General features: G+C 49.4%; 1 protein-coding gene across 4 annotated transcripts in view; it reads left to right on the top strand.

The window, feature by feature from the left end:
* The window catches only part of Ptpre (protein tyrosine phosphatase receptor type E), a 149866-nt gene that overhangs the window by 108382 nt on the left and 23515 nt on the right, over positions 1-17969 (top strand). For 3 of the 4 annotated variants that reach the window (XM_029479487.2, XM_021166288.3, XM_029479489.2), the window contains 4 exons: positions 6018-6111; positions 6355-6428; positions 8201-8337; positions 14080-14170. In XM_029479487.2, coding sequence (XP_029335347.1) covers positions 6018-6111; positions 6355-6428; positions 8201-8337; positions 14080-14170 — 396 coding nt within the window. Of the gene's footprint in view, positions 1-6017; positions 6112-6176; positions 6280-6354; positions 6429-8200; positions 8338-14079; positions 14171-17969 lie in introns of those variants that run through there. The other variant, XM_029479488.2, reaches the window with a different exon arrangement.

Raw genomic sequence — 17969 nt, 5'->3', positions numbered from 1 at the left:
ACCCAACCAAACAAGAGTAGGTCTTTTTGGCTCTTACTCCCTGGGTTCAAATCTTGTCTCAGCCACTTGTTAGTTGGGTAACCTGAAATCACTCACTCTATGCCTCCTTTATGCCCCTCTTTGCCTCCCTTCCCCCACTCATGAGGTACAGAGGCAGTGAGCATTACAAAGACAAGCAGGCTGGACAGTCTTCAGAGCTAGGCTGAATTCCTCAACATCTGACTTTTGCTGTGGTCAACAGGGAGCAAGCTCCAGTCAGCTATTCAGTCTCTGATAGCCAGGAGTTCTGATGCTTCAACCCCTCAACTTCTCCATTGTAAATTTTGTGGGTTGTGCTGTATACAGAAAGAGCCAGGCTCAGGGCAGACAGGTGAGGTCAGGAGCCCTCCCTACTGAGTTGGCAGGGATTCCCTGAAGCGTGTCTAGTGGCAAAGTCAGAATGAACCCGCAATGGCAAAGGCTGACCCCTATCTTTGCACATGCCACATGCCCATCCATCCCTTCCTACACACTTGCTCCATTCCATACAGGGCAAGGCCTACCCACACCGGGGCAGACCATCTGCTTTATTCAACATATAGATTCTAGTGTTAGCCTCATCCAAAAATCCCCTTAGATGGTAGTCTCGAAATGTTTTTGCAGCCATGACCCCATCAAGTTTACACATGGAACTGAGCAACATGGTTGGAACTGGCCCTTGCAAGGCTTAAGGAGGACTCAAATTATCAATATCCTTACCGAAAAGCTTCTTAGAAAAAGTCAGTGGGAGTTGGTGCCTTCCAGTGGGTCAGAGGTTCAACTTTCATCCCTCTCAAGTGCTTCACAAGGTTTCCAGACCATAGGCTAATTTCCTACAGGCATAGTGGTGTCCCTAAGGGGCGGGAAGAAGCACTATCCTGCCACAAAATCAAACACCTGAGAGGACACTCTTGCTGCATTGACCTTCCTACCTGCCCTGACAGCCACAGTCACAACAAACAAACAAACAAACAAACAAACAAACCAACCAGACACCGCGTGCAGGCCTCTCTGCACATAGCTTTCCACATGCAAATAAGCCATCATGTCCTGCGGCACCGAACATCTTACTTAGACTTGCCCCAAGGACAGTGACCTTCAAGAACATTCACTGAAGTTTCTCAACCCACATCCCTGACTTCCCTCACCAAATACTAATCAGCTGGCCATTTAGGGAAACCGAGAAAGCTGTCTGCACATTCTAGTAAACGTCCTGAAGCCACCGGAACAGAGCATCCATCTCCCCACAGGAGAGGTTTGATCTGTCAGAGTCCTGTGACAGTCCCACAGATGGTCCCTCAGGGTGGCATTGCCATCCAAGTCTAGGGCTTTCCAAGTTCATTTGAGAGCAAAATGTATCGGTTCCTAACATAGCCGTGGGCAGGAAGTGTTGCTTTCAAGAAGAGAAGACTATCACATGACTTCAGGACCCAGAACAGAAACTTGCTCTGGATAGGTCTCCTCTGGGTCTCAGCCCACTAGCAACTGCTCTGGTCCCGCTATCAGGAGCTACGGAGGCCTCCAGTTACACGGCTTCTCCTTTGTCCTGCAGCTTGGGAGGGGGGTCCCAAGTGCTTTTGAAAAGATCTGGCCCCTGAAAAATCTTGAAGTATCTCTTGAGGGGTTAGCACATTGCCAGAATGTGCCAGAACAACAGGAAATGGTTTCCTTTCATCTCTGGCCAAAATGAATTCAATATTCATCGTGACACATTTTTTAAGACAAAGAATTCATTATAAATATGTAAAAAAAAAAGTTGTGAGGACGTGGTATTATCCATAATACATACAGGAAGAATCCTTCATTTTAACGTGTGAAAGAGCACATTAGAAAAATGGAAATGTTCTGGTTTGCTTTGCTACTGCGGTGACAAACACTACGACCCAAGCACCAGCGAGGCAAGGGTTAACTTGGCTTACATATTTCGTCATGGTCCGCCATGAAGGAAAGTCAAGGCAGGAGCTCAAACAGGAACTGAAGCAGAAATCATAGAGGAATACCACTTAGTGGCTCACTCACTGCCTCGTGCTCAACTAGCTTTCTTAGACAGCCCAAGACCACCTACTTAGAGATGGTGCCACCTCCAGTGGTGTGGGGCCTCCTACAGCATCCAATAATAAAATGCCCCGCCGACATGAGCGTAGGTCCATCTGAGCAAGGCAACCTCAGATAATTCCGGGGTGTGTCGAGTTGGCAGCTGAAGCTATTAGGAGATGTCAAACACAACCAGGCAAAATCAAAGCATCTAATTAATTCCATTTTACTCATCAGGCAGAGGTTCTGAACTCTCTAGATATTAGAGAAAATCAAGTTAAAATGTTATTGTGCTTTTGCCTGACTAAAAGTGGAAGGATCATTAGCAAACAGGAGACAGTGTCTCCCTTGTAAACCCCAGGCGAGCCTAGAAGTCGGATGCTTTGGGAGGCCATCTGGCTATTTCTACTCTTGTTTGATGATGACTGTAGGAGACACAAAGGTCCACTTTTAGGAGCCACCATACAAAAACTCTGGTGAGACAAAGTGTGCGAGTTAGGGGCTGGAGAGAGGCTCAGTGGCTAAGAGCACTTGTTGCTCTTCCAGAGGACCCAGGTTCGGTTCCCAGCACCCACATGGCCCTTGACAACTGACTGAAACTTCAGCACTGGGAGATCAGACACCCTCTTCTGGCCAACATGAGCACCTGCACACAGGTGGTACAAATACTCAAAGACATATGACCACCTGCAGACACATAAATAGGAATATCACTTTTTTTTTTTAATGTAGAAGTACTGGGAACAGCAAAGTGGGAAATAGCCTCAAATACCCATACAATCTGGGCCAGTCCAAAGTGTAGGATGGCAAGCAGCCAGGACACAGGATGAAGAGGCTCACCTAGCGTGGCAGCTCTCCAGGAGCAATGAGAGAGGTGTGTGCTCCACCCAGTCGCTTCATACATAGCATTTGTGTTGGGATATATCATCAAGCCGAGTATTCTTTATGATCAGTTCATCTGTTTTCCTTCCCTAGTAATTTGTAAAATAACAGTACCTCCTTCAGTCATGCAATCTTGGATCCCAGGAGAGATTAGTGAGTCTAACCTATGTGTGCATGAGTTTACTAAACCTATGTGTGCATGAGTTTAGCGTCACAGAAGAAAAGGCAGGGAAAGTTACACTCACAACCTCATGCTAGGGAAACAAAACAGCCCACCTATTTGTGTTCGCTCTGACTGGGCTGCTTGGAATGTTTATCGTACGCCTCGGGCCCAAGAAGGTTTATGGACCAGATCTCAGTCCTCCAGAGCAGTCCTCCAGGGACTGTCATCTCTTCCCAGAGCACAATTGCTCACTGTGCTTCCTGCCTTTTCTCTTCCTCTTCCTCTTCCTCCTTTACTCCTCCGCCTCCATGCTGGGGACCCACTAGACATGTAGAATGTCCCTCGTTGGAGGGGTACTGTCTGTTGCAGATTGGTGCAGAGTTCCATGGGGTCTGGAAAGAACTTCCCCGGGCTGGCCCATGCTCTTCTGCCTGGGTCCTTCTGACACAGCAGATGAGTCACTGGGGACATCAGTGTTCAGAGTAAAAGTGTCAGGTCCCACTGCACACACAAACGATTGCCTTTTTAGTGTCAGGACCAGATTCTGTGTAAGCAACTGTGTGTGTGCACACACGCAGGTATGCCTATGCCTAAAGTCTATGTGGACACACATGTACTCCCTTATCACAGACAGTTGGCAAACCCAGCAACACTTTAGGGAAAGGGCTGAATCATCTAGAGAGACCCATCTGCACCTCCCCACTCTGGCCCTTTCCCCCCACCACACACACACCTCCAAGTCAGTGTGAACTGGAAACAGAATGTGACCATAGGATATCCGCTAGGAAACCTCATGCCTCCCTGGGTGGAACACTACTGGGACCAAGGGGACACTACCTAGTATGCACCAGGATTTATTTCCTGACCCACATTGTTTATCAAAGTTTGTGTTAAAGGCTTCTTCCTTTGCAGTATTTGAGGCAAGAAGTAGTATGGACCCATCCTCCCATAGGCTCTGACACTGTAGCCAGAGCACGCCCCACAGTTCCCTATGTCCCGTCCCACCCAGCCTGGCTCTGGGTGTTCTGCTACCCTTGGGAAGCCTGCGAGGTTCTGGCCCTGACCTCTGCCTTCCTAGACAAAGAACATTAGAAGTAACAGAAACCAAATTGAGGGATAATGAGTCCCTCTGAGCCATCCTTCTGCCTGTGTGACAATCCATGTAGGCCTTGTGTCATTCAACTCATGCCTTGTGGGATCCCCATTTTTCTGTGACTGCACCCTGTACTCCAAGAACCTGGACACGGAGGCTGGTCCCTCGAGTACTTTGACAGAGCCCAGGGGAGGATTCACAGGGTCGAAGTCCCTCTGTCTATGATGGAGTGGACCTTGTAGCCAAACCAGTTTAGTAGCTGCTTCTGCAGAGCAGAGGCTGAGCCAGAGGCTGACCTCTGGGTAATGCAGAAGTGGATAGTTTCACCATGGTGACACACCGAGAAAAGACAGTGAGCATTTCCTGAAAAGAAGGAGAAGACTGCCCACACTTTCAAGTGGCCTTTGACCAAAAATGGATGGAGTTGAATCAGGGAACCCCGAGCAGTGGGGCTCCCTGGGATTGGCTTAGCTCTGCCCTTCAGGGCCAGGCAGCTCTCGGCAGTCCAGGTTAAACTTTGATGTAGATCCTAGTCTAGGGTATACCATTCCCTGGAGCCACAGACATGAAAGTTATGGACCAGGCTGCTCCTAAAGGGCCCCGGCTGGGCAATGGGCAGGTTTGGAGTATCCCCCTGAGGGAGGGACAGATATTCCTAGCCATTAAGTCTAATCTATACCTGACCTTGACATGATGGGAATCAGCTTCTCTGGGCCAGGGCCACAGATGGCAGACGGTGGGTCATAGCCTGTAGATGACATACATGCACAGGACTGGGAAAACTACGACATTTCAAACTCCTTCCTGGAGTGCTGAGTTTCTATGGACCAGGGTGGCACATGGGAGGAAGGACATGAAGCCTGCCCCACACACTCAGCTTGGGAACAATGTTTGGCACTTCTGGAACTCAAGAGGATGGAAATCGAGCTACTCACCTCCAGGGCCTCCCATGGGAGACCTGCTCACTCCTGATAGCATGTGCTCACCAGCTGCAGAACATAGCTCCTCTGGACCAGTTCACAGGAGCCACTGGAGTAGCAGGCTTTTGATGGGGCATTTTGGGTGGGAGCTTTGTGGTGATTAGGTTGAGAGAGAATGGGTCCATTGATGACTACAAGGACACCAAAGGCAAGGTTCAAGGGCAGGAATACGTCTCTCTCTGAGGAAGGTGGACCTGGGAGGTATGAAGGATGGATGCACAAGTTGGTTCCAGGAAGCCAGCAGTCTCTATGACAAAGAATTCAAGGCTCTGAAAAGCCAGGCCATTGTGTGCCTGTTCCTCAATAACTGTATCAAACCTCGGGACCAGGCTGTTTCCTTATACCTGGTGCTCCTGATTCATCTGGGTTGGGACACAACAACTGTACCCTGAGGGGAAGCCACCTTCCTCCACCTCCTCATTGAAGAGAGAGGCTGGGCCAAAGATGCTTAGAGAAATAGCTGAGCTGGGCAATGGTGGCGCACACCTTTAATCCCAGCACTTGGGAGGCAGAGACTGGCAGATTTCTGAGTTCAAGGCTACCCTGGTTTACAGAGTGAGTTCCAGGACAGCCAGGGCTATACAGAGAAGAGAAACCCTACCTCTGAAAACCAGAGAGAGAGAGAGAGAGAGAGAAATCCCTGACTAGCAGGGTACATTGGGGTACGAGGAGGTCACCCTTCGTCGGAGTCCTTGAACAAGTCCCACCATTACACTCCTCTGTCCCCTGGAAAGAACTGAAGGGAGATAATTTCTAAACTGTAGCATGAGGGTATGCTTTGGAAATCCTTACCCCTACCCAAGGTCCTGATGGAGTCTCTGCCCTCTGCCACCCCACCCACCCACAGGCCCTCCGGACCCTGGTGCATCCCAGCCGCTGCTCACCTGGCTGCTGCTGCCTCTGCTCCTCCTCCTGTTCCTGCTTGCAGCCTACTTCTTCAGGTAGGAGTGTCCCCAGGCGCTGACGTGCTCTCACCAGCTCCTATGAGGAAATGAGTGTGCTGGAGGCTGGGGGTGTGGGCCCAAACAGCTCATACAGCGGCTGGCCAGGCCTGAGCTGCCACACAGCTCAGCCATGAGCAGCAGAAAGAACTTTTCCCGGCTCACCTGGTGGGTATCACCACACTCAGGACTTGGGGGTTCCCGCGGTGCTGAGACCTAACCCATCTTGTGTGTGCCTCTAAGGTTCCGGAAGCAGAGGAAGGCCGTGGTCAGCAGCAACGACAAGAAAATGCCTAACGGGATCTTAGAAGAGCAAGGTATTGTACACTGGGCTTGGTACAGCAGGCAGGCATGGGACTGTCACTCAAGCTTGCCACTCTCTCCAGCTCCTCTTGGGCTAACGCTGCCACTTGTTAGTAACCCAGAATCTCTGTTTCAGAACTTAGTGTGAGAGGTCGTTTTCCCTGCAAGAGAGCGGATGTCTGAGACATTTCAGTTTGTGAGGTTTTTTTGTTTTTTGTTTTTTTTTTTTTTAAAGAGACCACTCATATCCTGTCGGTTTAGCAGGGCTTTGCCAAGTAACATTTCTCACTGAAGCCTTTGAAATCATCCCGTGATAGGTCTCTAACTCATGGTGAGGAGTGTTCAGATGTGACGGTACTACCTCAGGATCAAGCTGGAAAGGGCACTGCTCTGCCAACGCTGTTCACTCTTGAGAAGGAGCGCCAGTGAGGGGACATGCCTAACTTAGATTCCAGCTGTGTTCTAACTTGTAAACGCTGCTTATGAAAAGCTTGTTTTTCTTTCTCTGTGTTTCAATGGTAAAGACAAAGCAAAGATTTCAAAGGTGCAGGTTCTAGCTGAGTGGGGGTGGCATGGGCTTCTAATCTCAGTACTCGAAGGCACTTGTTGAGGCAGAAGCAACACAGGTTCAAGGCCAGACTGAGCTACATAACAAGATCCATCTTCAAATGGCCAAGGGACCTGGGGATACAGCTCAGTGGTGTAGCACCTGCCCAATGTATGCCAAGCCCCTGGTTTTTAGTGACGATTTAAAACACAAAACGCTGGCTCACGGCAGTGGTTCCAGCTTTCTGTTCTAACTTCCTGCAGAGCTTTGCCTGCCTTGAGGTAACGTGCATGCCGTCAGAACTCAAGCGACACTTTAGAACTCCCCCAAGGTAGCAAAGGAACTAACACAACCCCACAGATGGGAAGACTATGAGCAAGAGCGGGCTCAGCTGAGCGGTAGCATTGCAGGGCTTGGGGGACTCGCACATCCGCATAGACCATCAGACAGCTCTGGTGCATCTGCAGTCTGCATCCTGCCCTTCTCACCTCCCCACACATCCCAAAAGCCAGTGCAGAGGGAAGAGTGTGGCTGGGAGGGGCAAGAAGCCCACAGGCTTCTACCAGCTCATCTGGCTGCAGCCGAAGGGTGTCTCCGAGCAGTCTCAGTGAGCTCTGCAGATGGGACAGGGCCTTTTGCAAAGGTGACAGCTGACTTATTCTACTGACCTGATGGAACCAGCTCCCTCTCTGTGAAGAGAAAGAAATGCCAGTCCCCGGCAGCCCTTTGCCGTGTCCTCTCCTCCCCTGCTTCAGAGATGGTGTGTTTCTCTGCATTATAATGCATGTGGTTTAAGGAAGAGGATCTGTGCATTGCCAAAAGGGGGAGGCTGCAAGGCAGAGATCCTTGCAGTCCCCCATCTGCTCCGAGTGTATACCCAGAGCCCCGTGATTACTCTTCTCTGGATCTGGTATCAAGAAGCTGCCATGCTGTGTGTGGAAGGAACATAGGCTAGAGGGAAGGCTGAGTGATGGGTGAGCTTGCAAGCAAGATCAAGAATACGATGTCTATGATGGACAGGAATGCTGCCATCACTTGCTGAAAATAGGGTGTGTTGGGAAGGAGGTGTTTGATTCAGTTGCTCAGAGCTGGGTTAGCCCCAGGGTGAGCGAGCGATTTGAGAGGACTGGTCCCCTCCCATTGTACAGATCCATCAGGAATGCTGTCAGACCATCTAAGGAATGAGTCAGCCATGGGCAATGGCACTAAGTGGCTTCTCTGTTGCTCCTGGCCCTACAGAGCAGCAGAGAGTGATGCTGCTGAGCAGATCTCCATCAGGTCCCAAGAAGTACTTCCCCATCCCCGTGGAGCACCTGGAGGAGGAGATCCGGGTGAGATCTGCGGATGACTGCAAGCGATTCCGAGAGGAGTTCAATGTGAGTGTCCCAGGTCTCGGCCATCGCGAGGAATAGCAGGACGGTCCGAGCCAGTCGTTCCAGGGACTCGGGACTTTATGTCACTTGTGGAGCTGCTCAGAAGTGGGGTCTGGAGAGCCCAGTCACTCGTGCAGTGCTCTTCACTGGTGCTCCTTGTTCCTTAGGAAGCGAGATGGTTGAGCCTGATGCTCCTGGGGGTTGCTGCCAGCTCCATGATTGGGTACCGTGGTATGACAACAGCTGTGATAAACACGTAATTCTACCATGTGGTGCGTGGTGTAGGTGGCAGTTTTATGCTGAAGGATACAGAGAGCCTCCCACAAAGCATCTTGTCATGGTCCCCAAGAGGTCCAGCTTCTAATCAGACCAGCACTGGTCGCTCTGAGCAACCATCACGGCACAGTTCGGTGGTTATGAGGACTGTCTGCAGAGGACACTAGCTCGTGTTCAGTGTGTGTGAGTCTCTGCTCTATGGGATGAATCATTTCCACACCCTCTGAGGAGCAGTGGCTCACTCCATGCTCTGCCCACTGGCAGTCTCCATAGTCATTCTCAGAACTCTCAGCTCAACACACAGTACACATTGGTGACCTAACCCTTAGAGTTTTTCATTTCCTTTTTTATAATTTTAATTTTTATTTTATTTTTTATTTTTTTTATTGGGTATTTATTTCATTTACATTTCCAATGCTATCCCAAAAGTCCCCCACACGCTCCCCCACTCACCCACTCCCACTTCTTGGCCCTGTCGTTCCCCTATACTGAGGCATATAAAGTTTGCACGACCAATGGGCCTCTCTTTCCACAGATGGCCGACTAGGTCATCTTCTGATACATATGCAGCTAGAGACACGAGCTCTGGGGGGTGGGGGTGGGGGTACTGGTTAGTTCATATTGTTGTTCCACCTATAGGATTGCAGATCCCTTTAGCTCCTTGGGTACTTTCTCTAGCTCCTCCATTGGGGGCCCTGTGATCCATCCAATAGCTGACTGTGAGCATCCACTTCTGTGTTTGCCAGGTCCCGGCATAGCCTCACAAGAGACAGCCATATCTGGGTCCTTTTAGCAAAATCTTGCTAGTGTATGCAATGGTGTCAGCGTTTGGAAGCTGATTATGGGATGGATCCCCGGGTATGGCAGTTTCTAGATGGTCCATCCTTTCGTCTCAGCTCCAAACTTTGTCTCCGTAACTCCTTCCATGGGTGTTTTGTTCCCAGTTCTAAGAAGGGGCAAAGTGTCCACACTTTGGTCTTCGTTCTTCTTGAGTTTCATGCGTTTAGCAAATTGTATCTTATATTTTGGGTATTCTAAGTTTCTGGGCTAATATCCACTTATCGGTGAGTACATCTTGTGTGAGTTCTTTTGTGATTGGGTTACCTCACCTTTTATATGTATGTGTGAGTGTGCTTTGTATATGCATGTGCACCACATGTGTGCAGTGCCAGAAGAGGCCATCAGACCCCCTAGAACTGCAGTTTTAGGTGGTTGTAAGCCACCAAGTAGGCTCTGAGAATTGAACCCAAGTCCTCTCCAAGAAAGGAAGAGCTTATAATCTCTCAGCCATCTTTCCAGCCCCCAAGTTGTTGATTGTTTAATGACTGTCATATGGGTAGGCATGAAGTGCTATTTTGAACACAGAGCCCCGCCGCACTGTTGGTATTCTGAGGGAGTTTGTTCAAGTCTTCACCCTGGGTGCAGGACTGGGAGATGAATGTTGGGCCAGAGCAAGACGGGGTGTCCCTGGATGGCTGCCTTGGCCTGGCTCTGTCATAACATCTATTATACTCCAGGTCACTTCCAACAGCGGGGTCTGGGGATGGAGGCTCTATGACAGCACAGATGTGAGCCTCCCAGACGATGAACTTTTTAAAAAAGTGCTGTGTGGTTGTTTGTAGAGAGGGGACCAACCACACAGAGATGCCTGCGAGGGCCTGGGAAGGCTGTGGTGGGCTCCACCACGGTTTACCCACTTGTCAGCCTTACACCTTCCTCTTTAGCTTGCTTCCCTTTTTACTGCTGCCAAATGTGTTTTCCTCTTTTTTCCCCCTCTCTCTCTAAATTAGGTCATACTGAAAGACAGCACCAAGCACTGTTGTTTTGCAAACTTACAACTTAACACCAGAAGTCAATTCTCCATTTTTAAAATAGCTGTTGCTCACATTGCTGGTAGGAGCTTGTCCCTCCTCAGCATCTCCCACTTCCCCTTCCAGTTCTGCTGTCATATGTGGGGTGCCAGGGACCAGACTGTGAATGGAGGGTCTTGGAGTAGGGCCGGGAGCAGGATGAGGCAGGTGAGGGGGATTTGGCTCAGGTGCAGAAGTCAAGAGGACTGGAAAAGCACAGCAGGCAAGACCCTGGTCCCATAGCTTATCTAAAATATCAAAGCAAAAGCAAGCCATGGTGAGGGGGACAGATTGGTCACTGTCAGGAGAGAACAATGGCTGTGTATCTCCCTGCTGCCCGGGGCTCCACTGTGGGTGTTGTCGAGCAGATATGGAGTCTACCATTATTGAACAGTTTGATGTTTTTCACCATCATGAGTTTTAAACACTAAGTTAGCTTTTTAGAAAGGATGAGGCTGCTGATGAGATGGCTCAACCAGTAAAGGCACTGGCCACCAAGCCTGACAACCTGAGGTCAATCCCTGAAACCCGCATCATGGAAGAACAGAGCTGTTTCTTGAAAACCTGCCTCTGACCACCGAGTTCATGGCATAGCATGTGTGTGTGTGTGTACAGGCATGTGCACAAGAGCAAACAAATGTTATCTAAAATTTTAAGAAGAAAACATATGATAGAAAAGCTGGAGGAGCCCCTGTAAATTTTATACTGGAAACAAATGATTCCCTCTCGTGTTCCTCCCGCCCTGCCTCTCTGTGGCCCTCAGTTGTGCAGAGTCCTGCTGCCTGTGGAGATACAGTGTGGGGTAAGAGCGCAGGAAGCCTGGCTCCTCTCTCCATGGTCACACTCTTATGACATCCCTCTCCTGTCCAAACCAGCCAGGCCAGTTCTCAGAGAAGACATTTAAGTTTCCTACCCCTCCCTCTCTCTGGTCTGACACCCTCTCCTAACGGTCATGGAAGGTATCTGGATAAGTCTCAACATGTATTTGGACATTCCTGTACTGCCAAGTCCAGGATTAGGTGGCCATGAACTTGAGGATAAGAAGGACTTTGGCATTCAGATCATCGGGAAAATGGGATGAATGTTGGAACCGGTTTGTCTGTGTACTATCCTGGCCCGGAAGACTTGGGCCAGTTCCTTAACCTCTGCCTCAGTTTCTTCATCTGTAAAGTAGGGATTTTCCCTGCCCTGTGGGGCTTTGATAACACTTAAACCAATAAGTAACAGGTAACTTACAGATAAGATGCTATCTGCTAGCTCCTCCTGGAAAGGTAGATCTCTAACCTGTTTCCAGGTCCTGACTTCAGTCCCAGAAAAGGAGGCCTCTGGTAACCATCTTCCCCAGCTCTGACCCAGCAAGCTGTGTCAAGCCTCCCTATGATAAATACAATAGAAATCTGTACAGAGGGAGTTGTTTGTTTACAGGAGTCCCTGCAAACCCGAGCCATCCTCTGTCCTCTGGGTCTATGAAACAAACCAGACCTCCTATAGCATACACAAAGAGTCACTGCTGGCGGATCATCCCCAGACAGTCTTACTTCCCTGGGGCTACCAAGCAGCTGAGAAACCTGAGGTCCTTAGTAGCCTGACAGCAGGAAAAAAACGTGCTGGGCCCAATCTGTGCAGGGAACTTTTCAGCTTGCTTGGCTCTGGGATTATGTACAGGGGCACAGAGAACTCTGCCCACCTCCCTTTGTCCTGTCCTCTAAGAGCCTGGGGAGGCAGAATGAACCACCACATCTCTATGGCCCACATCTCAGAGACACACAGCTGTGGAAGGGTGGCCAGAGCCTGATTCTTCTTTGTACTCAGGCTCCGCTGGCCATCATGTTGCCGCTACCTTGCCTTCCTTTGTTTAATCCAGTTTGCTGTTTTTAATAAGCCTTATTTTTAGAGCAGTTCCAAGCATGCAGAACAATTGCATGCATGCTGGAGTGTTCCCATGCACTCCGTCTCTCCCACGGAGCATGTCCATGTATTACAGTTATCATTGCTGTTGGCGGTGTTATCACTGAGCCCCTAGAATCTGCTCATTCTTGAGCTTTGCCAGATGCACGGTTTCATGTGCCACTGTGACATTACCATGCCTGGATTTTGCATTCTAGGTTAAAGCTTTCTGAGAAGGTCCTGGGATGTCAGCACAAATTCAGTGTCCACTTAGGGCTGAGAGGTAGCACCAAGCCTGCGCTGGTGGTGAGTCTGAGCTCAAGGAGCCTGGGTGTTCATAGCTAGGGACAAGGTTGAGAACTCCTCATTGGCATTGCCAGGAGGACCTCTGATTGGCCCCTCCACACTGACTCAGGCAGAGCCTCTGCCTGTGGCTATGAGATGTGGTGGACCTAGAGCAGAGGAGAGAGATGCTCTACAGCGCCTTGATGTAAGCCCTTGTGGGAACTGAGTTGGCCACTGAAGAAGCTCCTGTCTGCTAAAGGGAGGCCAGTGCCCTTACATAAAATGAGAACAATCTCGGGACATTATGGATGTCATCTGAGGCTGCTCTATGAAGCCAGACCCCAACTCCCAGGGCCCTAAAGTGGGACACAGACAGCAAGAAGGTCATGTTTCCCTGTGCTTGAGCAAGGGGGTCCTTTCAGGCTATATTACTAAGGTCTATCTTTTCAGTCAAGTGATGCTGATCACGTTTTTAACACTGTTCATTTGATCTGGTCCCATGTCATCTCATCATAGGCTAGTTGTAAGGGAAGCCATGTATTTCCCCTGTGCCTGACACAGCACAAACACGTCTTCCTTGGCGCCCAGTGGTGCTAGGTCCAACCAGAGGAAGGTTTAATGTTGAAGAGCATGATTTGAAGTTCAAGGTGTTCTTTACCCTGGCTCATTTGAGCACAAAGAGGAGGAGCCCAGAAGCACGCAAACAGCAGACAGCTGGAGGGAAGCAAGCATCAGAGGCAGGTGGCTTCCATGGTAGAAGGAAGTAGAAAGCCACGTGTCTACTTTATTCCCAGATGTGATGATTCTCAGTTTTAGCATCGTGGCAAAGTGAAACTTCCATTTCTCACTGATACTCCTAGTCTGGGGCCAGGGGTCATTAACGGGGTACATCTTAAGCCGCAGAGAGTCCCAAACGCCTAGGGGTCCTTGGGGTCTGGGAGAATCAGTATTTCTCAGGAGCTTCTGGCCCTGGCCCTGCTCACCTGACCTAACCCACAGAGACAGCTGAGTCCTGGGTATGGTGAGAGCTGCATCTGCAGTCACTCTCCAGGATCCTGCTTCTCTCCTGAAGCTCAGTTGAGAGGTCTCAGCACTTCCTTCTCGCTAGTCTTTGCTCCTCTGTCTCATGCATCAGAACTCCTTTTGGATCAGTTCACCTGTACTCAAGGAGTCTTTGCCTGGGCCAAGACCTGTGTGGACTGGGGCATGATAGGCTATGTTGTGAGTGAGTTCCTGACCTCACAAAGTTTAGGATCTAGACAGAAGACCCTGAAGAAAGCCCATCTCTGTGTGTCACTCATTGTCTTCCCAGTGTCTAGTGTGGGACCTGACGAGAGCCGTGGACGATGGAAGGATGGTAGTATTAATTCCTAGGCTTGTTAGTGACGCTGATGGGAGCCTGGGTTTAGATTCATTAGTGTTCAACCAACTCTCTGTTTCTTTCCAGTCATTGCCATCTGGACACATACAAGGATCCTTTGAACTAGCAAATAAAGAAGAAAACAGAGAAAAAAACAGATACCCCAACATTCTGCCCAGTAAGACTTGTTGTTGTTGTTGTTGTTGTTTACTGTCTGTCTTTGCATGATCTGTGACATGCTGGTTACACTTGGCACTGCTTCACAGCTTTGTTATGTCACAGATTATGTTGTGACTGCTCAATGCGTGTCCCAAGGAATCCAGAACCACCCTGCCTGAGTGCCCATTTCCCTGCACAGGGTGTGGGCATCTTTGCTGCTGCTGGCCACTCAGGTTGCTAAGCAGGTAGAACGCAAGCTGGGTAGGAATGCTTCACAGACTTAGGCACAAGCAGGCAAGGCCTCTCCTGCCAGCTTCAGTGCTGAGTACCAGTCTAGGCCTGTCGGTGGCCTTAAGCAGTACCTTCCTTCGTAGTGAGTGTTTGATTAAGCCAGGAGCAAGTCCTCAGTGAGATTTATGGTCCATAACCAAAGACCAAGATGGTAGAAGGAAAAGCCCACGCGGGTTTGGCACCCTTGAGGGGCTAAACAAACCCAATTCTAACTTTAGCAGGAAACATCAACCATGAGCTGGTGAGTGTGGTTGCCAAGGAAGTGTCAGAGTTAGGGTGAAAGATGCTGTGGTCTGGGCATCTTGTGACCTGCTGTTGCTGGCTGAGTCTAGGCCTGAGGTGTCTGTCTCACTGCCAGGGCAAACCTTGCATGTTCCCAGCCGACTTTTCAAAAGTTGGTGCAGGAGGGTTGCGACACCCTGCCTAACCCACAGCCCTCCCATCCTCCCAACCACAGTGTCACCCTTCAAGCACACAGAAAAGCAGCCTCAGACAGCTCCACTAAGCTCAGGCTTGAACCCTGAACAGAGGCCTCCTACTGGTCCCAGAGACCTTTGATCTTAAGGAATGCCTGGTGGGGTCAGGAAGCAGGCCTCAGTCAGCTTCAGTCTATACATGGAGCTGTGACCTGCCCGTTACATGATCCTAGATTTCTAGCACTTTCTGGAAGCACCTCTTCCCTGCCATTCATATATAAGGTTTATAATTGACTTTTTTGTAAAGGCCACCATGATTCTAGGATCCAACTAAACCTAGAGTAATAAACGAATGGGTTTTTGTTTGTCAGGGCCAAGGGAGGAGGGCCAAGCTGTGAGGGTGGTTTGTCCCAAGTTTCGACTCTGGACACAGTAGCTTTACTGCTCAGTGAGTTATGGAGATCCAAGGAAGCTATTGCCGTGGCTCAATAGCTCAAAGAGCAAGAAGATATCTGGGCTCTTCAGAGAAATTTATGTCAACTGATAACTGTGATTCTCAAAGAGCCATTTGACTTCTAACTTAGTACTTCACCTTCCTAGATGACTTAATTTATGACTTGGTTTGGCTCTCATGTATTTAGGGCCCCTTAGGGCCAAAGACATTCAGAGCATCTTGCCTAACTTTCTCTCTTTATTAGTAAACCTACTATCCCCTAAAGCCATACCCAAAGTCTTAACCAAGAATATTTCTGAGCCAGAGGTAGCAATTCATGCTTGTAATCCTAGCAGCCTCCAGGCTGAGGCAGATGGCTCTCCAGATAGAGGCCAGCCTGGGTACATGGCAAGCAAGACCCTGTGTCAGAATGGGGGAGGGGAAATGACAGGAGTGAGAACAGGGGATCAAAGAAAGGAGAAAAAGACAGAGACAGAGACAGACAGCAAAAGAGCCAGAGAGTCAGAGAGGGGAGTGCTAGTTCCTGGTGAGAGCTCCGGAACAGAACTCATGGTTAAGCTCCTGCACCAGGCACAGATAGGGTGCTCAGCTCACCAAGGAATCACTCTAGCACAGGCTGGGTGCCTTCCAAAACCTTCCTGCTGTACCTGAGCCTGGGTTGGATTACAGAAGAAAACTAGCCTGCCTTCTCCCTCTATGAAAGTGTGGCAGCACTCCAAACAGTCCCGCTCAATGAGCCCCCACCATAAGTTCCCTTGCTCCTGCTCCAGGGTGAGGCCTCATCCCTCCATACCCAGGAGTAATGCCTGACTTGGGGTGTTGACAGCTCTCCAGGACTGTGGGTACATGGCATGTTTCACAGGGGTAATGGGCTGTTTGTATGTTTGAGTTTCCTACAGTATGGAAACAGCACATACGTCAAGGACCAATAGTGGCATCCAGTTAAGGAGAGACATGCCTGGCTATGTTGGAGCTGTTGGTCCTGCTGGGGCAATACAGTGGGCTGAATGTCATGGAGGCAGGTTAGGATCAGCAAACTCGGATGGGAGGACCCAATGCCCACAGCTCCAGGTGCCCCTGCCCTTCCTAGTTCACCCCAAGCCAGGGCAGACTTGCAATAGGTTCAAAGATGTCCCTGGGCTAACGTGTAATGTTGGCCTTAGCCTGGGATTCCCAAAGACTTGGACACTCTGCATCCAAAAGGCTGAGGGCTTGCATGCCTGTGGGGACTCTCTGTGGCCAAGCATTCTGATTGCTCTCTGCTGGGAGGATGCCACTGCTAGTAATTTTAGAAAGCAGTGTTCTGACAGCAAAGTGGAACTTTTCAGAATGTAGACGCAGGAATCTGTTAGAAGATGTGAAGGTCCAAGGCCATGCAGGTGCCATTTTGCCCTGTGTTTCCATAACTGTCCCCTGGTGTAAGTCATTCTAAAATCTCTTCAGCCAGCATGGCATGTGTTGTGGCACAGTTGTTTCCATCCTTGAGCCCCTGAATGGGAATGTGTTGATATGTGACAGTGGATTTGGCGTTTGTCATCCTGGCCAGCATGTGTGGGCTGGAAAGTGTCCCCAGAGATGTGCCATCCCCTCCTCTGCCCAGAGTTGGACAGATGCAGCTCAGCAATGAAACTCGGGGAGTCTGAGATAACACACGGCACTCAGCCAACAAGGCCCAAGCTAGCCTGGAACTCTCAATCCTCCTGCCTCAGCCTCCTCAGTGCTGGGACTACAGACCTTCCCGCATCAGCCACCTTTTACACAATCCGTTGGTGCTGCAGCGGCAGCTTCTGTGGGACACAGGCCCGTGGAGGAGCAGGGTCACAATTATCGTGCAGCCTTGACTACAGCTCCCTGATACGCAGTATATCACAACACCCCACACCACATATTACCATCCCACATACACAGTGAACTGTCCACTATAACACATATCACACCACATATACACATTGTACCATACACCACACATAATAAACTCACAATCAGCTTGTTCTACCACATAGCACATACTCAGCACACTCAAGCATATGTACATACCATGCATGTATAACACACAATGCCACAAGAATAGACACACCACACACATGCAGCACATATAACCATACAACACATACATAGCACACTTATGTATATACCATGCATGTAAAACACAATACCACAAAAATATACAAGCCACACACATATAGCACATTTAATTCTCAACACACGTACACACCCCAGCCTATATGTATATGTATATATATATATATATATATATATATATATATATGTGTGTGTGTGTGTGTGTGTGTGTGTGTGTGTGTGTGAGTGATATGTGTTATAATGGACAGTTCATGGTGTATGTGGGATGGTAATATGTGGTGTGGGGTGTTGTGATATACTGCGTATCAGGGAGCTGTGTATTATACTATACAACACATTCTTAACACAGATCACATGTGTGAAACACATAACACACAGCACCACAAATATGCATATACAGACACACACACACACACACACACACACACACACACGACTTCCTTCCAACTCTGAAAAATGCCCCAGGGAGCCAGCTAGACTCCCATAGTCAATAATCTATGGGCAAACCCAGCTACCGTCCAGCCCTGGGGCAGATGCTGAAGGATGATAGATACTGGAGTTCAGAGTTCCAAACC

The sequence above is a fragment of the Mus caroli genome, unplaced genomic scaffold (assembly GCF_978045245.1).
Source record: "Mus caroli unplaced genomic scaffold, Mus_caroli_1 scaffold_8, whole genome shotgun sequence".
NCBI classification, from domain to species: Eukaryota; Metazoa; Chordata; class Mammalia; order Rodentia; family Muridae; genus Mus; species Mus caroli.
Note: the sequence above shows the minus strand (reverse complement) of the source record. Positions and strands in the feature narration are given on the sequence as shown.